The 26,677-nt window shown below is 37.5% G+C and overlaps 2 protein-coding genes and 1 long non-coding RNA gene across 4 annotated transcripts; 2 read left to right on the top strand and 1 right to left on the bottom strand.

Moving 5' to 3' along the window:
- The first annotated feature begins 8,036 nt into the window (after window positions 1-8,036).
- Window positions 8,037-9,104, top strand: LOC146162595 (uncharacterized). The gene is made up of 3 exons (XM_083385241.1): window positions 8,037-8,288; window positions 8,369-8,689; window positions 8,877-9,104. The coding sequence occupies exons 1-3, from the start codon at window positions 8,037-8,039 to the stop codon at window positions 9,072-9,074; spliced, it is 771 nt and encodes a 256-aa protein (XP_083241367.1). The 3' UTR covers window positions 9,075-9,104.
- Window positions 9,105-9,314: 210 nt separating this feature from the next.
- On the bottom strand, window positions 9,315-25,997 carry LOC146162596 (uncharacterized). Of its 2 annotated transcripts, XR_014494679.1 has the most exons (4): window positions 25,692-25,997; window positions 24,573-24,706; window positions 23,912-24,038; window positions 9,315-9,462 (listed from the first exon to the last, which is right to left on the bottom strand). It is a non-coding gene; the product is annotated as an uncharacterized LOC146162596 (long non-coding RNA). The 2 variants fall into 2 exon arrangements; XR_014494678.1 differs by lacking the exon at window positions 9,315-9,462 and having other exon boundaries at window positions 23,749-24,038.
- On the top strand, window positions 20,887-22,825 carry LOC146162597 (uncharacterized). Its single transcript, XM_083385357.1, has 3 exons — window positions 20,887-21,192; window positions 21,281-21,534; window positions 22,588-22,825. Exons 1-3 carry the CDS (start codon window positions 20,910-20,912, stop codon window positions 22,783-22,785), a joined length of 735 nt encoding a protein of 244 aa, XP_083241483.1. The 5' UTR covers window positions 20,887-20,909; the 3' UTR covers window positions 22,786-22,825.
- Window positions 25,998-26,677: the final 680 nt, after the last annotated feature.

Genomic DNA, 26,677 nt, shown 5'->3' on the forward strand with positions numbered 1-26,677 from the left:
TCATTGTAAAGAAATACATAAATAGTTAAAGAGCAGAAAAATATGGTGAGTTATGGCGACCCCACAAAAATTTTAGGCGACCCCAACAGGTTTGAGACCTCTGCCCTACAATACACTGAATGTAAAAGACACAAGCTATCAAAATCGGAATTCTACATTTTATGTGCACAGAATGGAGAGCTACGAAGTTCAACTGGTGGAAGTGTTTACGTGCGTTGGTTTCCGAGATATCCATCGGGTTCGGGTCAAGCAATGATTTGGCTCATTGCAACAAATCCATCAAGAGGAACTAATATTGGCATGTATAATTTTGAAAATTTCAACTCCAAATATCCAGTCTCATTTTGTCGTATTGAAACATCAAACTAACACCGACGATCAAATAACATTTTGATTTGTAACACCACCAAAAATGTGGCATTTATTAGTCACTTGCTTATCGCATGTTGAGCATTGAAGTGTATTAACCATTTTAAGCGTTTGCGTTATTATGTGAATTATACAATACAATGTAAATAAACAATTAACGACGTTCATTTGGGTTGTAGTAATACTAAAGTTCCATCCGCCTAGACATGCTCAGAGCAGTTTGATCCCACCCTGAGCACAGCCATTGGTTGCGCGGAGCCGCATCTCCACTTAAAATGCTGATTCAAGCTCTTGAAGGTTTGCATACGCTCCGTTCCCTTGCGGAACTTCACCCCATGGACATTCGCGCACGTTATCCTACACGAATTTTAATAAGAAAAAATTTGTACAATCAAACTTGACGAAATCGTTATGACCTTTACACAATATATGGCGAATCACTTTAGGTACGGTAAATTTCAACACAATAAAAAATATTAGGCAATTGTGCAGAAACAATACTTGCACATTAATAACAATGAGTTATACTTCAACAATAAAATTCACAGTTTAAAAACCTGAGTAAAACCAGGATCAGACATTTGTTAAAGAAATGTATATTTTAACTCTTACTGGCATCGTCAGTTTCTATAAGCAAAACACATATACAAAAAAAATTAGTAATATAAAGTTTTAAAAACAGAGTTACACTTGTCACATGCTCGAGAATTACCCATTTACTGATTCGGGCATTTAGAAATCAACAATAAATCGATCAGAACTGAGCAAAATAGGGAATATTTTTCTGTCGTAAAATGAGCAATAATTCAGTTTGCAATTTTAATAGTTTATTTTTTGAAATTATTAGTATAGAAAGAATATTATTAAATGCAAATATTTTAAGTAGATTTATTATTGCCAGTGGTAAACATGGTTATTTTTGCTGCTTTCGTAAATAACATTACCAAGCATTTTTGATGAACTGCGTAAAGTAATTAGATAAAATTGTGATCTTCAACATCCATCAGAATCAGTTAGTGAAAATTTGTATAAACTGCAAAACAAAAAACATCTTAAAACAACCAAAAAATAATAAAAAGCTATAGTTTTACCAGAAAATAAAGTTTAAAAAAAAGCATCTATGAAATGTTTTTTTTAACCCAACTGAACCAACTTCTAAATTTCATTTGAAAAAAAATTAGGGCTTTATAAGATGCGTGAATGTTAAATGGCTCTGGCTCCAGCTCCAGAGCTTATTGATACCACTGGTCCGGCTTCATTAGGTCAACAACAGAGGTTTAAGGATGAATGTTTAATTTGCAATATCTAGCATTTCAAAATATTCCCAAACAAAACACCTAAATAAAAAAACGCCACTAAGGTTATTTAGAAAAAAGAAGCAATAATTCTTAATTTTGTAAAGGTTCGCTGTGAAATAATGTAAATTCAGCCATTAGTAGTAGCATAGCATCTTATAAAATAGATTGAAGCCGGGGCTATTTTTAAACCAACTACTTCAGCTCTGGTCAAAATGCACAGCTCCGGGGCTCCGGCTCCAAAGCCCTTGTGTAAACCATAGATTGGTGTTGGTCTAGAATCCTACCACTCTTTCGCTCAGGGATTTATATTGCTAACAATATTTGTATTGGTTAGGGTGTGAGTTATTGTTTGGGTGGGTCAAGTGTTATTATCATATTTATTCCTTCGAATTTATTTATTTCTTAGAATTTCAATTTTGACAACTCATTTTATTACTGTAAAAAAGTGATAGGATTTTAGACCAGTGCTAATAGATTAAAGTAAACTATTTAACTTGTTATAGAAAATATTGAGAATATTTGTTTGTACTTAGCATGATAAAATTTTGACAATGAATGAATTATTTGCGTACTTTTTAATACATTAAAAATATGTTAAACAAACAAAGCTAAAATTCATAATCTGTTTACAACTAAAACATACATAATATACACAATGTGTATAATGTGAAGTCCATCTAGAGTAGTATCGGCCAACGAAAACAGCACCCATATATGTGGTACACAATTAAAGAAGCCTTCCGAAAAGCTCAATGAAATCAATTATCCTGATCAGGTTTGGCAATCTTTCTAAATGAGAAAATATTTAATTTAGAAGTCAATAAAATAGTAAAATATTAAAAGTACAATAATACCCCGGTATGTAATATAGTTAATTATATATATATACGTGTTATAGTAGAGGCATGGCAACATTTCTGTTTCTTACCAATTTATTGTTTTTCTTATTTAATGGAAAAACAGCATGATCATATTTAAGTGTAAAACAGCCTTATTTTAAAAATATTATTCATGACGCTGATTCTAAAACAGTAACAGCGTTTCTAAATTTGTGTAATACTTACTTGGGTGTATTTGTATTGCACAAATGACATACGGCGCTGTTGTAGAACAGTGCTTTACAATATGGTGCATTGTACACCTCAGGATGTCAATCACATTGTGTGGAAGCTGCACACCCGATATTTTTCTAAAGGAATTTGTGTGCACGTTTGTTGGGTACGGAGGTCTAGTGTTGTATTTATTCTCCCAGTTTACAATTTAAATTTGGATTTCACGAAAAACATTTTCAAAACAGAAACTCCACGAAGCTATAGATCGGTGACTCAGCATTTTGGTTTTGCAGCGATTGTCAATTTTATGGGGATTTCCCATGAACTATGCTGTGTAATTTATTTTTCGTTAGCTTTACAAGATCTGGCTACGGGAGTTATAATTATGAAACAAAGCTGCAGTTTTATTGTATAGCACCCAATAGGCCACACTGAACGGCACATTGAAGTAGACTTTTAAAGCTTTTGACACTGAACAAATAACACCAGGTAAACAAATTCGTTAAATATATATCGATCTCATGATGCCACAACTTAAAGTCAGGGCAGCTTTTCGTGACCTTTTTGTGAAATCCTAGAACAAGCAAAGTCATTTTTATTCAAAATCCCTGTTTTCCTTATATGTTCGTGTATAGGCCAGGCCGCCAGGGGAGCTGTGCGGCTTGCAAGAAGAACCCACACTTGTGACACCTGTAAGTTGCCACTGCCGACTGCGAGGTGCCAACTTATTAAGGGCCACCACCGTCACCTTGTGAACAACCAAGAAGTTTACTGATTGCTATCCGTACAAATTTAAGTCTGGATATACACAAAGCAAGTGATGTACGATATTATCGTATCGAAGTTGACATCCGATATAATATGATATGTTTTGTACCAGCGCGGTACTAATACCAAATTAATTTGTGTATTTTTCCTACGGTTTGCAATCCAACGCAGCCTTTTCAATCTAAAAAGATTCGTTTTTGTAATAAAAATAACAAAAGAAAAAAATCGAATAAAAGTTAAAAAAACACATTCATTGAGCACAAACAATAAAATTTACTAGTTACAATTTCGAATATCGTTCAGGTTGTGATACGCGCATATCGAAGTAATTAATCAATAGACACATATTTTGAGTCAGCAATTTTGGACAAAAAGTGAAAATTAAAATCTCTTAAATTGAATTAAATTAGTTTTACGTTAGATAATTAGGCTACCTAGAAATTTAAAAGTCGCAGTTGTAAAATAACCATACCTAGCCTGACTTTTAAAATGACCTTTATAAAACAGCGATTAGAAAAAACATATTGTTTTATTAAACGCAAATAATGAAAGCCCTTTGAAAGGCGTGTTCGTATGGGGGAAATTGGTTCTACAGAATAAATTTGTTGTATCATTAATGGCGACGAAAAACATAAAACATCAACTTGATTTATAAAATTCAACTTTCCCCAAAATACACCAACATTAGGTAATTAAAATCGCACCACGCCACCTCCTCTACTTGTCTGCTCCAGTCTCCCCGTTCCCTCTTGCAGAGGTGGGCGACCAGAGGATGCATGGAGATCGTGCTCTTTCTTGAGGAAGGCGATGACGTGCCAGGGAGGAGCCCTTCAAGCGAAGGAAGACGCTTAAAGGACAAGAGGGCTTCAGCTATAGCTGTGTCCTAGCAACTTCGTTCTTCTGCCTGGCTCGTTTAGATCAAACACTTCATGTGGTAAATTGCTGCTCTCTTCAAAACACTTTATTGAATACAGTCTCTGATCGTGATATATTATTTTTGCTAATTAGAACTGCTAGAATGAAATTCTGCAAAACGTTTGTACAGCTTGCTATTATTTCCTGGCTAAAACATAAGAGCAACTAATATAAAATATGTTTTACTTCGGTAAAATGCTCATATAAAGAAAATTAGGCGTAAATATTGATTTCTTATGGTGGTAGGGGTACGGTATTTCTGACAAACAGTTAATTGTTATGTATTGAAATTACTACACCCGATTGAGTAAATTAAATTGATATGTATAGACGAAGTAGACAACCATTCGGCATTCACAGACGTTAACTTTAGAGGATTGCATCAGGACAGGAATAAGGAACAACTCTACATGCAGAGCAGAATTATTGTTTTAATTGTTTTTATTTTGAAAGCAAATAATGCGCAAACACCTTTGCTTTATAGCCCAAACATGATATATATATTCATGAGGAAGCTTGTGCAATGTGCATAAATATTTGCGCGCTTTTGAAAAACATTTTTACGCGCTTTTCAACTTTTAGCTATCAAAATCGCAATTCTACATTTTATCTGCACAGAATGGAGAGCTACGAAGTTCAACTGGTGAAAGTGTTTACGTGCGCTGGCATCCATAACGTCCGTTAGGTTCGGGTCAAGTAGTCTTTTGGTAGGTTGCAACAAATCCATTAAGTGGAACTAAAATTGACATGTATAATTCAGAAAATTACAAAATAACCCGTCCCACTTTGTCGCCTTCATAAAGCTAACTTACACGACGATCAAAGAACATTTTGCTTTGTAATATATGAGATCTCAGAAAAATATGGCATTTATTATTGCATGAAGTGCTTTGAACGTTGTAAGTGTTTGCGTTGTTATGTTGATAATACAATGTAAATAAACAATTAATGGCTTTCGTTTGGGATCTCACCCTGAGCACAGCCATTGGTTGCGTGGAGCCGCATCTCCTCTTAAAGTGCTGATGTAAGCTCTTGAAGGTTTGCTGGATGAGAGAGAGGCGGCACTTTTCCACGTGCAGCTGAAGGTCGACGTGCGTATACGCTCCGTAACCTTGCGGAACTTCTCCTCAGTAACGGATTCTGTGGCGAATATGGATTGTAAATGTTATAATTCTTAATAACAAACATTTGGAAATAAAGCAGGATGAACACATAGTAATTACTATGCAGAGTAATGACGACGAGTTATACTTGCTACTCGTCCGAGTATGTATTATATAATTACTTTAAATATAGCGAGTAAAACCAGCAGAACCGAAATAGTAGATGGGGAATAAGTTGAAATGAATTTAGCAACAGTTTTCAATAATGAAATTAAAACCGTTCCTTGTCAGTCTTATAAAAATTCAAATAAATTACAAATAAGAGACAGCTGTTTTAGTGCAAACCTAATTATTTAATGTCCTTACATATGGCGAGATTTTGAATATCCTCCCAGCAGTGTTTTTGTAGTGCGCAAGAATATTTAAGGATGTGTTGGCAGGAGCCTGCGGCAGATAAATGTTTTTGTATTGGGCAAGGCGTGAAAAAGATTACTCCACAAAGCGTAACGTCGTGAAACAAATATTCTCAATAAGCTTGTATGTGCAACTGCAATCGAGTTAAATATATTAAGTGTATGGCAACAAAGCGGTCGCGCGATAAAATATCCGAATATTTGGGTTAAATTGACAAAATCTCTAATTTTGAAAAATAGGATGCGTGATGCCTTTGTTTAAGCACAATCAAGAATCACGAACTATTCGCTCATTTGCATTTATCAAAATGATTTTGTCAATTTGGGAGGGTCATTATGTTGATCCCACAACTGTATCTGCACAGAAATCGTGTAAAAATTGCATTTGGTAAATTGGGTTGAAAATTTACGTCCAAAAAAATTCATTTTGGTTTCATGAACCCCAACTATTGTAACACTCCACTGTTGTGTTCGGCACTTTTTAAAACTCATTTTTTTCTTTAAGCTTGCGTCACAATCTTCAATGCGGATTTGATTTGTTTACTTGCTTTTAGCTGAAAACATCAACGAAATATGGCCAATGGGAAATCCTTAAACTTTTGTTACAAAAAAGTGAAGATGTTTTAGTTTCAATTTGAGAATGATGTAAGTGCGCAAAAGCAAATTTTACTGCGCAAGTTGTCTGCTGCGGCTGCGCAATTGCGCAGTTGCGCATATTTAAGTGAACAATGTCAACAGCTAAGACTGATGGAAGCAAAATCAATAAAAAGATTCATTTTGAGTCGGATCTGAACACGATCAAAAATTTAGCGCTAATTTTAACGGAAGAAAATTAATGCAACATAGACCCCGGGCTAACAAAAATTAGGTATTCAAACAGTAAAGATTCTACCTTTCGAGGTTACTTTGGTAGATCGATCCGTTTAGCGATTACTCCGATTTTTGAAAACCAAATCGCATTTTTACCTGGTATCATTGCCCTGCATAATACAAACCCTGATGTGGCTTTTTTACGAATGCGAAATCAGATTAAATGAAAATATGTAATAGTGATTTAGGCCGCAGATTGCAAATTAGTCTATAGATATTATATTTACTCAGCCTGTAAACATCTTGGCATGTAGCTTGCTTAAAAACTATAAAAGTAAAAACAACGTTGCAATAATTTAATCTCTATTTGCATGCCGGTTTTGTTTTTAAATTCTTCCTTTCCAAATTTTAGCAAGAAATTTTTTTCTTTTAAAACACTCGTAAAACATCGCATGGTGATGCTTACATACAGTCTTAGCAGAGTGGTTATTTCCTCTTAACCCAGCTCTCCACAAAACCACTTCCCTTTTTCTTCGACAATGTCCAAAATGTTAAACAGTGACTTAAATTTAGTGTATGTTAACTTGTGACAGTCATCCCTGGTAGCTTTTCCGATGCAGCAAATCACAAAAGCAGGTTCCATCTTCCTACAAAATGTTATTTCACCGTATTATCTGAATACTATCGTGGATTAAGTTTGATTATGTTGGTTTGACAAATACATTGTGACGAGCAAGAGACAACAATTAATCTGTTGGATTTATATGGCGGAAGGGGTATGGAGTTATTTATCGCAAAATGTATATCCATGCCATTTTATTAACAGTGGCGACCAAAGAACGAGACGTGATTGAATAAATGGAATTCTTTAGAATTACGAATGCTCTGACACTATAAAGTAATTTTAATGGAATTTGTACAACAAGGCCTGATGTGAATGCCAATGCATGTGCTCATATGTTTGTCAGCATTTCATGAAACTGCAGAAACTTGCGTCAGGTGAAATTGACTCAACAGAACCTTCGACAAATAAGGCTCCATAAGTACAACAATGTTCTGACGTAGGCAAATCCATATTCTGTAACCTTATAAGTGCAAACCGTTTCACAACGCGAGCAAAACAACTTTCAAATGCGAGCAAACCAACTTCAGCTGACATGAACCATAAATAGAGTGTTCGCCTAGTAAGGTTGAGTATACGAACGAAACCTGTCTTTCCAAAGTCTATAAAAGTACGGCGAATTACAGCACCGACACACAACCTCGAAGGCAATCTCAAGGAAGATAAGAAGCTACAACAATAGAAGGATGATTCAATTTTGCGCTGCATTTCTAGTTTTGCTGCAAGCTTGCAATTCGCTCGCCTACGGACAAGTTCAGTCCAACGACTTTTTGGTGTGCAAACCAATTGGAAGCTTGTTCGAGATGCAACAATTCAGCACCGGAGGGAACTCAACACCCATGAGGGGAAGTCCAGGACCTCCAGGCCGGAGAGGCCCGAGGGGCTTAGCTGGCCCGATTGGCCCAACAGGACCACAACCAACCATTGATTGGAACTGGATTGAAAAAAAAAATTCCAAGAAAACTAAAGGTTAGATTTTTTAGCAATTTGGATGGAATTTAGATAAAAAGGTATTTTGATAATCCGAAATATATATTTATTTAATTTTGGTTTAGTAAGTAGGATATATTTTTTTTATGGTTTAGAAATATCGCTGTGTCCTGGCGTCGTATTCAACGGATCTTGCTTCTGGCTTCCACAAACTGTTGCATCCCATAAGGACGGTAAAGGCAAAGTTGCAGCAGAAAATCTTTGTCAGTTTCACAACGGAACTCTGGTTGATATTGAAAGTGAGGAATTGTACGAGGCGCTGTATTTGTACATTCAGCGAGCATGGAACTTGTATGTGGACCATCCAACGTACAGTATGGTCGAGGTTTGGTTGGCGTCAAGATACGAGGTGGGTGGCTTTACATTGTTATCGGCATTACATAAACTTACATTTCAAATAGAGGTAAAATATAAATCCGAATTGCATTAGCTTATCATTTGATTTTTAAGCAAACAGCAGTTTTAAAAACCCTAAATACACTGAATGTACAAGACACAAGTTATCAAAATCGGAATTCTACATTTTATCTGCACAGAATGGAGAGCTGCGAAGTTCAACTGGTGGAAGTGTTTACGTGCGTTGGTATCCGGGATATCCAAGAGCATCGGCTCAAGCAGTTTGTTGGGTCATTGCAACAAATCCATCACAAGGATCTAGTATTGGCATGTTTAATCATGGAAATCTCAACAACAAATTGCCCGTCCCACTTTGTCGTATTAAAACATCAAACTAACACCGACGATCAAAGAACATTATGCTTTGTAATATATGACATCAAAAAAATGTGGCATTTTTAGCCACTAGTTCATCGCATGTTGGACAGTAAAGTGCTTTGCGTTTTTATGTCGATTATACAACGTAAATAAATGATTAATGGCTTCCGAGTGAGGTTATAGTAATACCAAAGTTCCAACCGCCTAAACATGCTTAGAGCAGTTAGAATCTTACCCTGAACACATCCATTGGTTGCGTGGAGCCGCATCTCCTCTTAAAGTGCTGATTACAGCTCTTGAAGGTTTGCTGGATGAGCGAGAGGCGGCACCTCTCCACGTGCAGCTGAAGTCGACGGTCTGCGACGTGCGTATACGTTCCGTACCCTTGCGGAACTTCGCCTCACGGACCTTTGCGCAAGTTTAATCGTACACGAATTTTAATAGGAGAAAATTTGTACAATCAAACATGCCAACGTCGTAGGCTAATGACCTTTACAAATATATGGCGAATTCGTTTACGTACTTCGGTAAATGTTACAACACAAAAACACATTAAAAAATTTTAGGCAATTGTGCAGAAAAACTACTTGCACATTAATAACAATGAGTTATACTTCAACAATAAAATTCAAATTTAAAAAACCAGAGTAAAATCAGCATCAGACATTTGTTAAAGGAATGTATATTTCAACCTTTTCTGGCATCGTCAGTTCCTGTAAGTAAAATACATAAACAAAGAAAATTAGTAGTATAATTATTAAAAAAATCAAAAGCATATAAAATCAATATAGATTAAGAAAAAAGCTTAAAAACAGAGTTATACTTGTTACATGTTCGAGTATTACCCAGTTACTGATACGGGCATTTAAAAATCAACAATAAATCGATCAGAACTGAGATAAATAAGGAATATTTTTCAATCGTGAAATTAAGGGCCAATGTGAAAACCGTACCTAGACAGGTTTACAACTGAAGTGAAATTTATATACAAATTAAAAGAAAATTTCTTTGAGTAATAACCTCCTACAGAATGTTTTTAATAAATCACACAATCAGCTGTAAAATAACCTTGATAATGTTTATAAAGCACAAATATTATAAATTTCGAACTTTAACATGGAATGTGTTACGTTAAAAATGACTTTTAAATAATTCAGTTTGCAATTTTAATATTTTATTTTGTTTAAAATTATACTAGTGTAGCAAGAATATTATTAAATGCAAATATTTCATAAAAAGTTGATTTGTTATAGCCAGTGGTAAACATGGTTATTTTTGCTGCTTTTGTAAATAACATTACCAAGCATTTTGATGTCGCTTAGAAAGTAGCATTTGTTAAAAGGGGTGAATGAAGTTCAAGTGAAGAAAGTAATTAGATCAGATTGTGATCTTCAAGATCCATCAGAATCAGGTAGTGAAAATTTGTATAAACTGCAAAACAGAAAAAAACATCTTAAAACAACAAAAAAATAATAAAAAGCTTAAAAAAAAGTTTCTTAATTGAAACAAAGCATCTATGAAATGTTTTTTAACCCAAATAAAACTTCATTTGTGGTGTAAACCATAGATTGGTGCTGGTCTAAAATTCTACCATTTTTTCGTCCGCGGGTTTATATTGCTAACAATATTTGTATTGGTTAGGGTGTGAGTTAACGTTTGGGTGGGTCAAGTATTAGCTTTATATTTATTCTTCCGTATTTATTTCTTTCTTGGAATTCCACTTTTAACAACTTATTTTATTACTGTAAAAAAGTGATAGGATTCTAGACCAAGCTAATAGATTTAAGTAAACTATTTAACTTGCTATAGAAAATATTGAGAATATTTGTTTGTACTTAAGATGGGGTGCATCTAAAATATACAGGATCGCAAGGATCGCAAGGATCGCAAGGATCGCAAGGATCGCAAGGATCGCAAGGATCGCAAGGATCGCAAGGATCGCAAGGATCGCAAGGATCGCAAGGATCGCAAGGATCGCAAGGATCGCAAGGATCGCAAGGATCGCAAGGATCGCAAGGATCGCAAGGATCGCAAGGATCGCAAGGATCGCTAGGATCGCTCGCAAGGATCGCTAGGATCGCTCGCAAGGAACGCAAGGATCGCTAGGATCGCTCGCAAGGATCGCAAGGATCGTTCGCTAGGACCGTTAGGATCGCTAGGATTGCTCGCAAGGATCGCAAGGATCGCACGCTAGGATCGCAAGGATCGCAAGGATCGCTAGGATCGCTCGTAAGGTTCGCAAGGATCGCAAGGATCGCTCGCTAGGATCACTCGCAAGGATCGCTAGGATCTCAAGGATCACAAGGATCGCAAGGATCGCTAGGATCGCTCGCAAGGATCGCAAGGATCGCTCGCTAGGACCGCTAGGATCGCTAGGATCGCTCGCAAGGATCGCAGGGATCGCTAGGATCGCTCGCAAGGGTCGCAAGGATCGCTCGCTAGGATCGCTAGGATCGCTCGTAAGGATCGCAAGGATCGCTCGCTAGGATCGCTCGCAAGGATTGCAAGGATCGCTCGCAAGGATCACAAGGATCGCAAGGATCGCTAGGATCGCTCGCAAGGATCGCTAGGATCGCTCACAAGGAACGCAAGGATCGCTAGGATCGCTCGCAAGGATCGCTCGCTAGGACCGCTAGGATCGCTAGGATCGCTCGCAAGGATCGCAAGGATCGATCGCTAGGATCGCTCGCAAGGATCGCAAGGATCGCTCGCAAGGATCGCTCGCTAGGATCGCTCGCGAGGATCGCAAGGATCGCAAGGATCGCTAGGATCGCTCGCAAGGATCACTAGGATCGCTCGCAAGGATCGCAAGGATCGCTAGGATCGCTCGCAAGGATCGCTAGGATCGCAAGGATCGCAAGGATCGCAAGGATCGCAAGGCACAAAGTACACAAGGATCGCAAGGTACACAAGGAAGGCATTTTTCAGTTTGTAAGTTAGTCCAGTATTAATTGTGGTATGCGGTCGTATAAATAAAAAAAAAACATTTCACCCAAGAAAATGTTGCAGATAATTGAAACGTTTGTACTACTCAACGGCACACTTTTAGAAAGCGTTGAAATATCCAAACTTTAGCTGAATGTGTAGTGCAATGTAGGTTTTGATATTATAAATATTGTTAGGTTTTTTTTATTACTATTGTTTGCAAACTATTTAATTAGCTAATAAATGTTAGCTAGGTGTGCTAAATAAAAACTATTGCTAAGTGATATAGGAATTCTCATATGAGGTAAAATAAGGTCGTTCTTGCCTTAACCGTATCCAGAACTGCGGAGTCGGAGTCGGACACGTAAAACTACCCGAGTCCCGTAACCGACGTGTGCAGTACCAAATTGTGAAACTGATATGTCTACCAACTGTAAATTGTAAAGGCGGGATAGCATATGGTGCATATTTTCTAACCATGTATTTTGAGTGGATGGATTGTGGTTACACCCCTATGAGTGAATTGCCGAAAATCCAACGAATTTATTTCAGTAAATTGGCGGAGTACAGGCTGTAGAGCAGTGGTCGGGAACGTTTTTAGCTAAGTGAGCCATAAAAGGGAAATATTCATGATTGTTTTTCCAGGAGAGCCATATAATACTTTTTACATAGCCTATATTATATGGTTGGAAAAAATAGTAAATTGAGCAGGGCCGTTTATTTAGTTATCATTTAAAGCAGTGCTCCGCAACCTTTTTATCACTTGCGGCACACCAACAGAGCTAAAAATATTCGGCGTCACACCAATTTACTATAAATGGTATTATAGTATCATTGGTCACACCTACGAAATATATGACAAACGACAATAGACAGCAAAACCAAATATGCTGGGCTACCCGAAAAAAATAAGCGATTTCTGAATAAACGCACCGAAGGCGCTTATAATTTGGCTTTTTACGTCCTATTATTTGCAAGTTTTGTGGTTTTACGCTCTTTCTAAAATGTCCTAATACGGCCAAAGGAACACCAGCCATAGAACTGAAATTAGAACAACACCAACGTCAGAATAAAACAAATTTCGGAACTATAATACCTATCGTAATAACGTCTAAATCAGAATAAGTCCTAAACCCGTCGGGATGTTAGTTAAAAAAATGTTTTGAAGTTCGCTCTCCGGCAATTGGACGTAACATAGGTTTTCAAAAAGTTTTAACTATGAAGGAAAGTTCATAAATTTACATCTGGATTATTGCCAATGTTTTCTGTAGATCCTTGCGATCCTTGCGAGCGATCCTAGCGATCCTAGCGATCCTTGCGATCCTTGCGATCCTTGCGATCCTTGCAATCCTTGCGATCCTTGTGATTCTAGCGATCCTTGCGAGCGATCCTAGCGATCCTTGCGATCCTTGCGAGCGATCCTAGCGATCCTTGCGAGCGATCCTAGCGATCCTAGCGAGCGATCCTTGCGATCCTTGCGATCCTTGCGATCCTTGCGATCCTTGCGATCCTTGCGATCCTTGCGATCCTTGCGATCCTTGCGAGCGATCCTAGCGATCCTTGCGAGCGATCCTAGCGATCCTTGCGATCCTTGCGAGCGATCCTAGCGATCCTAGCGAGCGATCCTTGCGATCCTTGCGATCCTTGCGATCCTTGCGAGCGATCCTAGCGATCCTAGCGAGCGATCCATGCGATCCTTGCGATCCTTGTGAGCGATCCCAGCGATCCTTGCGATCCTAGCGAGCGATCCTTGCGATCCTTGCGAGCGATCCTAGCGATCCTAGCGATCCTTGCGATCCTTGCGAGCGATCCTAGCGATCCTTGCGAGCGATCCTTGCGATCCTTGCGAGCAATCCTAGCGATCCTAGCGAGCGATCCTTGCGATCCTTGCGATCCTTGCAATCCTTGCGATCCTTGCGAGCGATCCTAGCGATCCTTGCGATCCTTGCGAGCGATCCTAGCGATCCTTGCGATCCTTGCGAGCGATCCTAGCGATCCTTGCGAGCGATCCTAGCGATCCTTGCGATCCTTGCGATCCTTGCGAGCGATCCTAGCGATCCTTGCGATCCTTGCGATCCTCGTGAGCGATCCTTGCGATCCTTGCGATCCTTGCGATCCTTGCGAGCGATCCTAGCGATCCTTGCGAGCGATCCTTGCGATCCTTGCGAGCAATCCTAGCGATCCTAGCGAGCGATCCTTGCGATCCTTGCGATCCTTGCAATCCTTGCGATCCTTGCGAGCGATCCTAGCGATCCTTGCGATCCTTGCGATCCTCGTGAGCGATCCTTGCGATCCTTGCGATCCTTGCGATCCTTGCGATCCTTGCGATCCTTGCGAGCGATCCTAGCGATCCTTGCGAGCGATCCTTGCGATCCTTGCGAGCAATCCTAGCGATCCTAGCGAGCGATCCTTGCGATCCTTGCGATCCTTGCAATCCTTGCGATCCTTGCGAGCGATCCTAGCGATCCTTGCGATCCTTGCGAGCGATCCTAGCGATCCTTGCGATCCTTGCGATCCTCGTGAGCGATCCTTGCGATCCTTGCGATCCTTGCGATCCTTGCGATCCTTGCGAGCGATCCTAGCGATCCTTGCGTTCCTTGCGAGCGATCCTAGCGATCCTTGCGAGCGATTCTAGCGATCCTTGCGATCCTTGCGATCCTTGCGATCCTTGCGATCCTTGCGATCCTTGCGATCCTTGCGATCCTAGCGATCCTTGCGATCCTTGCGATCCTAGCGATCCTTGCGATCCTTGCGATCCTTGCGATCCTTGCGATCCTTGCGATCCTTGCGATCCTTGCGATCCTAGCGATCCTTGCGATCCTTGCGATCCTTGCGATCCTTGCGATCCTTGCGATCCTTGCGATCCTTGCGATCCTTGTGATCCTTGCGATCCTTGCGATCCTTGCGATCCTTGCGATCCTAGCGATCCTTGCGATCCTTGCGATCCTTGCGATCCTTGCGATCCTAGCGATCCTTGCGATCCTTGCGATCCTTGCGATCCTTGCGATCCTTGCGATCCTTGCGATCCTTGCGATCCTTGCGATCCTTGCGATCCTTGCGATCCTTGCGATCCTTGCGATCCTGTATACTTTAGATGTACCGCTTAAGATGATAACATTTAGACAAGGTGTAAATTATTTGCGTACTTATTAATTCATTAAAAATATTTCAAACAAACATAACTAACATTCTTAATCTGTTTAAAACTGAAACGTACATATACACAATGTGTGCTATGTGAAGTCCATCTAGAGTAGTATTGGCCAACGAAAACAGCACCCATATATGTAGTACACAAGATGCCTTTGGAAATTCTCAATGAATTCAGTTATCCTGATCAGGATTGGCAATGGTTCTAAATTAAAAATATGTTTACCTTTAATTTAGAAAATAATAAAATAGTAAAGTATTAAAAGTACAATAATACCCCGATATGTAATATAGTTAATTATATATACGTGTTATAGTAGAGGCATGGCAACATTTCTGTTTCTTACTAATTTATTGTTTTTCTTATTTGATTGAAAAAACATCATGGTCATATTTAAGTGTAAAACAACCTTATTTTTTAAATATTATTCATGACGCTGATCCTAAAACAGTGTTTCTAAATTTGTGTAATACTTACCGTCTTGATTTTATTACACAAATGACATATGGTGCTGGTGTAGAATAGTGCTTTTCAATATGGTGCATTCTACATCTCAGGATGCCAATTACATTCTGTGGAAGGTGCACACCCAATATTTTTCTAAATAAATTTGTGTACACGTTAGTTGGGTGTGGGAAGGTCAAGTGTTGTATTTATTCATTTTACAATTTTAATTTGGACAAAGTAGTTTGTCATGCAATCACTATTGCTTTGCTCTTGTGTTTTTGTTCATCTTTTACTTAGTTTTCCTTAAGACAATTTATAAAAGATTCACGAAAAGATTTTCAAAACAGAAATTCCACAAGCTGTACATCGGTGACTCAGCATTTTGGTGCGGCAGCAATTGTCAATTTTATGGGGATTTCCCATAAACTTTGTTGTGTAGGCTAATTTATTTATCGTTAACTTGGCAAGATCTAGTTACGTTAGGTATAATTATGAGACCAATCACAAATCAAAGAGATTTTCTCAGACAAATGCAGCAATTTTATTAATGTTACACCCAATAGGCAACACTGAACGACAAATTGAAGTAGGCTTAAGCAATTGATACTGAATTAACAACAGTACGGTAGTTCAACAAATTCGTTCGAATATTTGAGCTTTTTAAACAGATCTACCTCAAAATACCACTAACTAAAGGTCAACGCAGCTCTTTGTGACCTTTTTGTAAAATGCTAGAGCGAGGAAAGTCGTTTTTATTCGAAATCTCTGTTTTCCTTTGACCGTGAATACGCCAGGGGCGCTGTGAGGTTTGCAAGAAGAATTCCAACTTGTGACAATTGCCAGTTGCCTCTGTCGACTGTTAGTTGCCAGCACATTAGAGGCCCGTCACTGTTGCCCCGTGCACAACAAGGAGTTTACTGATTGCTATTTGTACAAATTCATATCTAGTTATACCCATACCCAAAGCAAGTGATGTACGATGTTATCGGATCGAAGTTGATATCTGATGTAAAATGATATGTTCACTATTCTTTTCATACTAAGGCGGTAGTAATGCCAAATTAACTTGTGTATTTTACCCACAGTTTGCGATGAAATGCAGCTCTTGAAGCGATTTACTCATCAGTAACAACTACACATCTCCTAATCGCCAAAGCCTTTTTCAATGTAGGAAGGTTTTTGTATCAAGCATAGAAAAATAATCGAACAAAACTGAAAAAACACACATTCATGGAGCACAAACAAGAAGAAATACTAATTACTATTTCAACTGCATTCAGTTGTTGATACGCGCATTTCGAAGTAATTAAAAAATAAACACATATTTTGAGTCAGCAAGTCAGGACAAAAAAGTGAAAATTAAACAATCGCTTTAAATTAAATTAAAATTAATTTACTTTGGATAATTAGTCTACCCAGAAATTTATAAGTCGCAATTGTAAAATACCCATACGTAGCCTTACCTTTAAAATGACCTTGATTAAATGGCGATTGGCGTCATATTTAATACAAATATGTAATCCCAATGCCAAATCGTTCTCGGGTGGTCATCAAGTTGTTTCCTGTTAATTACATATTATGTTGACCCATAACGTGTCAGTGTGCTCATAGCTCGCGTTATAAATAATGATTTAATAATTACCTATATCAATTTAGCATATCATCGAAAGGTAATGTTTCCGTTTAACTAGGTCGTCGGAATACACATTTAAAATAAAACGTTTTAAGGATCAGTGCTGTATAGTTGCAACACCATTGCAATTAAGTGAAGGCGACAGTCGGCCCTAACAAGTACGTCTTCTTAGCACCACATCATTCTCGGGATGGTTTAGTACCGTGGTTCACAAGCTTGGTCCATGGCCCATGAGTGAGCCACTATATATTTTTTTAAATAATTGTAAGCATATCTATAGGAACGAGGCCTTTTCCCATTATTTCGGCTTTTTTTCAGGGAGTCGAACCGAAACCGAACCGTAACCGAACCTGAACCGTTTTTTGTAAGATTTTAAGGAGCCGAACTGGAACTGAACCGAATAATTTTAACGAAAGAACATGAACCCGAATATGGAATTTCGGAATTTCTGGGCCGATCCAGCACCGGAGGCGGTGCGGGGGAAACTCAACAACCCATGAGGGGTGCTCAAGGACGTCCAGGGCGGAGAAGCCCGAGGGGATTTCCAGGAGTTTCGGGGCCGATCAGTCCCATGGATTGGAACAGAATTGAGCACAAAATTGACTCCAAAATTAAAGGTTAAATTCTTGTGTGAAAATTGCTTAAACGGCCAGATCTAAACTCAAAAACCCATGTAGTGCTTTGGAATGTAAAATGATTTAAATTTGTAATAAAATATTAATTATTAAATAATAATTTGTTAAATGTTTTGTCTATAAAGTTGCTTAGTTTTAAACATTTTTTTTTTCAAGTCGATGAAAAAATCGACTTGGAAATTAAAGGTTAGATTCTTATGTGAAAATTGTTTAAACGGAAAGGTGTAAACGTAGGCTTAAACACTCTTGTTATGCTTTTTGGAATTAAATTTACAATAAAATATTCAGACTAATAGAGTAATTTAGAGGTTAAATGTATTGTATATAATGTTAAATCGTTTTAATCATTTTTATGATTGTTTAGAACTGATGCAATGCCCTGGCGTTCATTTTAACGGATCTTGCTTCTGGCTTCCACAAACTGTTGCATCCTATAATTAAATGCAAAATATATTCCTGAGAAAGGCAAGTTGGTATTGGGGGAAATTTGTTTCTACAGAAAAAGGTAAAAAAAACATAAAACATCAATTTGATTTACAAACTTTAAAATTCAACTTGCACCAAAATACACTAACATTGCGCAATTTAAATCGCACCACACCAACTCCTCTACTTGTCTGCTCCTGTTCTCCCGATTCATCTTGCAGAGGTGGGCGACCAGAGGATGCATGAGGGTCGTGCTCTTCCTGGAGGAAGACAAGGATGTGCCAGGGAGGAGCCCGTCAAGCGAAGGAAGAGATTCGGAGGACAGGGGCAGCTCCGAACAACTTTTATTCCTTCGCCTGGCTCGTCTTGGCTCGGAGGACCTAGCAACTACTGTTCTTCTGCCTGGTTCGTCGTAATTTAAAAACTTCATGTGGTAAACTGCTGCTCTCTTTAAATCGCTCTATTGAATACAGTCTCTGATCGTGATATATTATTTTTGCCAAAATTTAGCGCTAATTTAACGGAAGACAATTAATGCAGCATAGACCCCGAGCTGACAAAAATTATGTATTCAAACAGTGAAGAACATATTTTGAAAACCAAAATCGCAATCTTACATGGTATCATTGCCCTGCATAATACAAACCCTGATGTGGTATTTTTGCGAAGGCAAAATTAGATCTGATGCATTTTTGATGTTAAGCCTGCGTTATGCTCGATAACAATTTAAAGTTCTTGATGATAAGAACCTATTAACAAGCAGAGTCGCTTAATGTCGCTTTTCAGCTAGATGCCGCGCCATTATGACTTTTTTTGATTTTTAAATTCTGTCATTCCATATGACGATAACAAAATTCGAGGGGCGCGCTTACAACGTTATAAGTGTGAGTAAGCCAGGGCTGCGGAGTCGAACTAGACGAAGTTAGTTTGTTTTGCTGTAGTCGAATTCGGGACTCGAGTAAGACAATGAAAACTACCCGAGTCCAAAGACGGAAAATGTAAGTTGTAAAAGTGTAAAACAAAATCGCGAAATATTTGTAAACCTTGTATTGTCTGTGAATCAATTATGACACCCATATGAGTGGATTGTAGATTATCGACCCTAAGTTAGTTGCGTAAATGGGTAAAATACAAGCTGTATAGTCGAAGTCGGACTCGGGTTATTTTTAACAGACTCCGCAGCCCTGGTGTAGGCCTAAGAGGCTTGTGCCAACCGACCGAAAATATTTAACGTCAGCAAGCCGATTTAATAGCGAGGCTGAGAAAAACGTACCAAGAAAATCTTACAATTCAATTGGATCACAAAATTTTATACAGTATTGTTCTTCCTCGGTAGTAGCCTACGTGTGGTTTGCAGAACCGCGCCATGCTCATCCAAGCGTAACTTGGGTTGAGAGACTACATTCAGAACCGCCAAACTACAAAAACCTAAAACTTTTGACGTAACAGCACTAAACCTCTTAAAAAATAGCCAACTTTAAAATCAATGAAACCACAAATATAGGCCTACATACAGTATGTAGTAGTGATTTAGGCCACAGCATGCAAAGCATTGATATTATATTTACACAATCGGTACAAAACTTGGCCACGCAGCTTGCTTAAAAACTATAAAAGTAATTAGTAACGTTCAATTGACTGCCAAATGTATTATGTGAGTACCTTTATGGCTTAAGATTGATTATGCTGGTTTAACGAATACATCGTGACTAGCAAGAGACAATAAAAATTGATATATTGGATTTGAATGGCGAAAGAGATATCGTGTTATTTATCGCAAACTGTATATCCATGCCATTTTATTAACAGAGGCGACCAAAGTAGGCCTTCGTGACTCGATTGAAATAATGGAATATCTGTTGAAGAATTTCCAATGCACTGACAATAAAAGTAAAACTCATAGTTAGAAACATGAGTTAAAACAGGATTAGACTTTTGTTTAGAAGGAAAAAATATTTCGCCAAGTGGCATCGTCAGTTCCTTATTTGAATAGATTCAATTCTGTTTCTCATGTTTCTAACTAGGAGTTTTACTTGTTAATATAGGCGTCACTGGAGCAGTGATCGACTGGCTAAAACCTGCCGCCGATGGTATGGAAATTTATAAACATAAACCCTAATGCTGACAATACAAAGTTCGGCTAGTTTTAATGGCATTTGTACGGTACAACAAAGCCAACAATATACGCTACTTGCGTAACCAATTGGTTGTTAATTGGTTCTGCGTGTTAAAAGCAAACAATGCGCAAACGTCTTTACTGTGAATGTGATCAATATATGTGATCAAATGTTTGTCAGCTTTTTATTAAACTGCAGAACATGCCTCAGATGAACTTGACCCAAACTTGGGAATTCGACAAATAAGGCTCCACGTGTAAAACGACGATCTGACGTATGCAAATGAACATTCCGTAACCTTATAAGTGCAAACCGTTTCACAACGCGAGTAAAACAACTTTCAAATGCGAGCAAAACAACTTCAACTGGCATGAACCATAAATAGAAAGTTCGCCGTATAAGGTTGAGTATACGAACGAAACCTGTCTTTCCAAAGTCTATAAAAGTACGGCGAATCACAGCACCGACACACAACCTCGAAGGCAATCTCAAGGAAAATAAGAAACTACAACAACGGAAGAATGCTTCAATTTTGCGCTGCATTTCTAGTTTTGCTGCAAGCCTGCAGTTCACTCGCCTACGGACAAGTTCAGTCTAACGACTTCTTGGTGTGCAAACCAATTGGAAGCTTGTTCGAGATGCAACAATCCAACACCGGAGGTAACTCAACACCCATGAGGGGAACTCAAGGACCTCCAGGCCGGAGAGGCCCGAGAGGCTTAGCTGGCCCGATTGGCCCTACAGGTCGACAACCAAATGTTGGTTGGAAAAGGATTGAAAAAAAAATTGCCGAGAAAATCAAAGGTTAGATTTTTTAGTCAAAGGTATTTGGATAAATTGAAATACATATTCACATAATTTTTCTTTATTAAGTATACCTTTTATGTTTCAGAATGGTCGCAGTGTCCTGGCGTTATATTCAACGGATCTTGTTTCTGGCTTCCACAAACCGTTGCATCTTATAAGGACGGAAAGGGCAAAGTTGCAGCAGAAAGACTTTGCCAGTTTCACAATGGAACTCTTGTTGATATTGAAAGTGAGCAAATGTACGAGGCGCTGTATTCGTACATCCAGCGTGCATGGAACTTGTATGTGGACCACCCAGATATAAACTACGTGGACGTTTGGTTGGCGTCAAGATACGAGGTGGGTGGCTTTTTACTTTGTTCGGCAATACATAAATTTACATTTTAACTAGCACAAAAATACATATCCGTAATGTTTTTGCTTTTCATTTTGTTTTAAAGCAAACATCAGTTTTAAATACCCTACAACAGTGGTCTCCAACCTTTTGAAAAGCGATCCAAGTTTAACAAAAATAAAATCGGAATTTACATTGCAACCCCATATTGTTTTCAGATGTCAATATAAAACTATTTTAAATAGTTCCAACGAAGCAAAACGAGCGAATATGCGTAAATTAACACAATTCCAGAAAATGTGGCTAAACCTGTGCGAAAAAAGATTGCTTTGGGGAAGTTATATTTAACAAATGAGTTTGTATTTAACACATGAAAATTTGTTTCAACAATATATCATATCCAGTGTGATGGTAGCGCCTGCACAGTATCCACTATTGTTTTGCAAACGCGGCTTCACTTTGTATAAGCATAACCGCATGTCATGCTGTACTTCCAAGCGATTACGATGTTTCGTTTTTTAATATGCTTATTGCATTGAATCCCGCTTCGCAAACCATGTGGTTAAAAACAGACGGATCAGTATCATTTAATAATCTAATTAGATAGAGTCTGAAGTTGGGACGTTGATTGCATCGAAGTCCAAAATAAATATTCGCTGAAACTATTTTATTTTAAACGAGTTATACGAAATGCGTTATGCTGCATCCACTTTCATATTTAGGAGTATAAAGCTTCCAGTCTTTTTAAAACCCAGTAAAATAATGTCGCAATAAAACAATTTGCGAAAGTGCGACACTCGCTGCGCTAAATCTTAGAAACTAATTTTTCTTAAATGTCAAGTTAGCTGATTGAGCTTAAGAGCCTGAAATCATTTTTATGTAGAAGATGCACTCAGTCACGTTTATTAGTGTGACGTCATTGTAAAAAAAAATAGTAAAAGAGCAGGAATATGGTGAGTTATGGCGACCCCAACAGGTTGGAGACCACTGCCCTGCAATACACTGAATGTAAAAACAACAAGCTATCAACATCGGAATTCTACATTTTATCTGCACAGAATGGAGAGCTACGAAGTTCAACTGGTGGAAGTGTTTACGTGCGTTGGTATCCGGGATATCCAAGAGCATCGGCTCAAGCAGTTTGTTGGATCATTGCAACAAATCCATCACAAGCATCTCGCATTGGGATGTATAATTTGGGAAGTCTCAACTACAAATGGGCGGTCCCATTTTGTCGCCTTGATAAAGCTAACTAACACCGACGATCAAAGAACATTTAGCTTTGTAATATATGACATCACAGAAAAAATAGGGCATTCATTATCCACTTGGTCATCATATGAAGTGTTTCAAACGTTTTAAGTCTTTTGCGCATGAGGTGTTTTGAACGTATTAGCGCTGTTATGTTGATTATAGAATGTAAATAAACAATTATTAGCTTCCGAGTCGACGGTCTGCGTGCGCATAAGCTCCGTAACCTTGCGGAACTTCGCCTCACGGACAAGTTTTATCATACACGAATGTTACTAAGAGAAAATTTGTATGATTAAACTTGACGAAATCGCTATGACCTTTACACAATATATGGCGAATTATTTTTCGCATTTAGGTAAATTTTGCAACACAACCAAAAATGTGAGGCAATTGTGCAGAAAAAATACTTGCACATTAATAACAATGAGTTATACTTCAGCAATAAAACTCAAAGTTTAAAAACCTGAGTAAAACCAGGATCAGAATTTAATAAAGGAATGTATGTTTCAACATTTTCTAAAATCGTCAGCTCCTTTGAGCAAAATAGATATACTAAGAAAAAAAGTAATATAACTAATAAAAACCCAAAAACATATAAAATCAGTATAGAGTAAGTAAAAAGCTTAAAAACAGAGTTATACTTGTTACATGTTCGAGTATTACCCAGTTACTGATACGGACATTTAAAAATCAACAATAAATCGTTTAGAACTGAGACAAATACGAAATATTTTTCTGTCGTGAAATTGGCAGCGTTTTCTGGGGCAATGTGAAAACCGTACATAGACAGGTTTACAAATGAAGTGAAATTTATTCACAAATTAAAAGAAAATTTCGTTGAGTAATAACCTCCTACAGAATGTTTTTAATAAATCACACAATCAGCTGTAAAATAACCTTGATAATGTTTATAAAACACAAATATTAAAAAATTCAAACTTTAACATGGAATGTGTTACGTTCAAACTGACTTTTAAATAATTCAGTTTGTAATTTCAATATTTTATTTTTTGTAAATTATACTAGTGTAGAAAGAATATTATTAAATGCAAATGTTTGAACGAAAGTTGATTTGTTATTGCCAGTGGTAAATATGATTACTTTTGCTGCTTTTGTAAACAGCATTACCAAGCATTTTGATGTCCCTTAAGTCGCATTTGTTAAAAGGGATGAATGAAGTTCAATTGGTAAAGTAATTAGATAAGATTGTGATCTTCAAGATCCATCAGAATCAGGTAGTGGAATTTTTTATGAACTGCAAAACAGAAAACATCTTAAAACAACAAAAAAATAAAAAGCTAAAGTTTTACAAGAAAATAAAGCTTTTTAATAAAAACAAGCATCTATGAAATGTTAAAATTTTAACCCAAATAAAAGAGCTGCCAAATTTCATTTGTGGTGTAAAACATAGATTGGTGCTGGTCTAGAATCTTACCAATCTTTCGTCCAGGGGTTTTATATTGTTAACAGTATTTGTATAGGTTGGGTGTGAGTTAACGTTAGGGTGGGTCAAGTATTATGTTTATATTAAATCTTTTGTATTTATTTATTTATTGGAATTATAATTTTGACAACTTATTTTATTGCTGTAAAAAAGTGATAGGATTCTAGACCAAGCTAATAAAGGTAAACTATTTAACTTGCTATAGAAAATATTAAGGATATTTGTTTGTACTTAAGATGATAACATTTAGAAAATGTGTAAATTATTTGCGTACTTATTAATTCATTAAAAATATTTTAAACAAACACAGCTAACATTCTTAATCTGTTTAAAACTTAAACGTACATATACACAATGGGTACTTTGTGAAGTCTAGAGTAGTATTGGCCATCGAAAACAACATCCATATATGTAGTACACAAGATGCCTTCGTTAAAGCTCAATAAAATCAATTATCCTGATCAGGATTGGCAATCTTTCTAAATGAAAAATATGTTTACCTTTAATTTGGAAAATAATAAAATAGTAAAATATTAAAAGTGCAATAATAACTTGATTGTATTTATAGTTAAGTAATTGGTATTGAAGAGCAGTGGTTCTTAACCTTTTTTCAGCTGCGCCACCCTTTGGAAATTTTATCATGCCTTGCGCCCCCCTATGAAAATATAGAAGGGTGTCGTTGGTCACGCGAAGCGCGAAAAATTTTGAGTTTTATTTGGTCGAATTGGCTAAACTGCAACCGAAGAGGCGTTTCGCAATGGGCACTCAACAAATTGCGCGAGCTCAACACATTGATTTTATCGAGCTGATTTTGACAAACGTGTTGCGAGGGCATTTACTCCACAGTTGTAAGAGTTATGATGTCGAGCGCAAAAAATGTCAAGCGCAAATATTAAACATTCCGTTATCGTGTTTCAAAAGATGTAACGACACACAATACAACGGCAATATTGCAAAAACAATATAGTTTCGCGCAAAAAAAAGTTCGACTCCCCCTGTTGCTATATAGCCTTTTATCATATATAAAATATAGATGGAAAATAGTCCGAAAGGACGATAGCTTTTATCGTTTATCTATAAGTTAATTTAATAGGGTGGTGATAGCATTGATTTTCTATAAGGGAATTAGAAGATAAATTATTGCAGTTTTCATGTTAAAGTTGGCAAAAAACAGAGTTTGTATGTAGGAATTATGCCTAACCCAAACGAAACCATTAAAATCACTGCAAAAAGTTAAAATATTGACGTCGAGCTCGTGTCCCCCCAAGAATTCCTCGCGCCCCCCGGTTAAGAACCGCTGTTGTAGAGGCATGGCAACATTTCTGTTTCTGATCAATCTATTGTTTATCTTATATTATTAAAAAAACAGCATGATCATATTTAAGTGTAAAACAGGCTTATTTTTTAAAAATTATTTATAAAGCTGATCCTAAAACAGCGTTTCTAAATTTGTGTAATACTTACCGCTTGGATCCTTGGATGTATTTTTTTATTACACAAATGTCATATGGCGCTGGAGTAAAACAGTGATTTTCAATATGGTGTATTGTACGCCTCATGATGCCAATCTACATTCTGTGGAAGCTGCACGCTCGATATTTTTGTAAAGAAATTTGTTTACACGTTTGTTGGGTAGGGTAGGCAGGTCAATTGTTGTATTTCTTCTCCCAGTTTACAATTTTAATTTTGATAAAGTAGTTTGTCATGCAATCACTATCGTTTTACGGTTGTCTTTTTGTTCATCTTTTACTTAATTTTCCTTTCGATAATTTGTAAAAGATTTTCGAAATCATTTTCATAAACAGAAACTCCACGAAGCTATAAATCGGTGACTCAGCATTTCAATTTTATTGGGATTTCCCATAAAATCTACTGGGTAATTTATTTGACGAGAACTTTGCAAGATTTAGTTACGGAAGTTATAATAAGACAAATCACAAATCAAAGAGATTCTCTTTCGACAAATGCAGCAATTTTAATAATGTTACACCCAATAGGCAACACTGATCGACAAATTAAGGTAGGCCGAAGCTTTTGATACTGAACAAACAACAGTAGTTGAACAAATTCGTTTGGATTTTGGGCTTCTAAAATTAGAGCGACCTCAAAACGCCACAAATTAAAGTCAGCGCAGCTCTTCGTGACCTTTCTGAGAAATGCTAGAGCCATTCAAGGTCATCTTTATTCGGAATCGCTGTTTTCTATTTATGTCCATGTATACTCCAGGGACGCTGCGCGGCTTGAAAGACACTTGCCACTGCCGACTGCTAGTTGCCAGCACATTAGAGGCCCACCACTGTCACCCTGTGCACAAGCAAGGAGTTTACTGATTACACAAAGTCTGGATACAAATTCAAGTGTACTGGTAGTTGTACCCATACCCAAAGCAAGTGATGTACGATATTATCGGATTTAGGTTGATATCTGATGCAAAATGATGTGTTCAGTAC

This window comes from Ascidiella aspersa, chromosome 3 (assembly GCF_963924565.1).
Source record: "Ascidiella aspersa chromosome 3, kaAscAspe10.2, whole genome shotgun sequence".
Lineage (NCBI taxonomy): Eukaryota > Metazoa > Chordata > Ascidiacea > Phlebobranchia > Ascidiidae > Ascidiella > Ascidiella aspersa.

Coding starts and splice junctions, on each gene's coding strand:
- LOC146162595 (XM_083385241.1), top strand. CDS start 8,037: ATGATTCAATTTTGCGCTGCATTTCTAGTTTTGCTGCAAGCTTGCAAT. Junction 8,289..8,368: donor CAACCATTGATTGGAACTGG/ATTGAAAAAAAA, acceptor AAAGGTATTTTG/ATAATCCGAAATATATATTT. Junction 8,690..8,876: donor GGTTGGCGTCAAGATACGAG/GTGGGTGGCTTT, acceptor TTATCTGCACAG/AATGGAGAGCTGCGAAGTTC.
- LOC146162597 (XM_083385357.1), top strand. CDS start 20,910: ATGCTTCAATTTTGCGCTGCATTTCTAGTTTTGCTGCAAGCCTGCAGT. Junction 21,193..21,280: donor AATTGCCGAGAAAATCAAAG/GTTAGATTTTTT, acceptor TTTATGTTTCAG/AATGGTCGCAGTGTCCTGGC. Junction 21,535..22,587: donor GGTTGGCGTCAAGATACGAG/GTGGGTGGCTTT, acceptor TTATCTGCACAG/AATGGAGAGCTACGAAGTTC.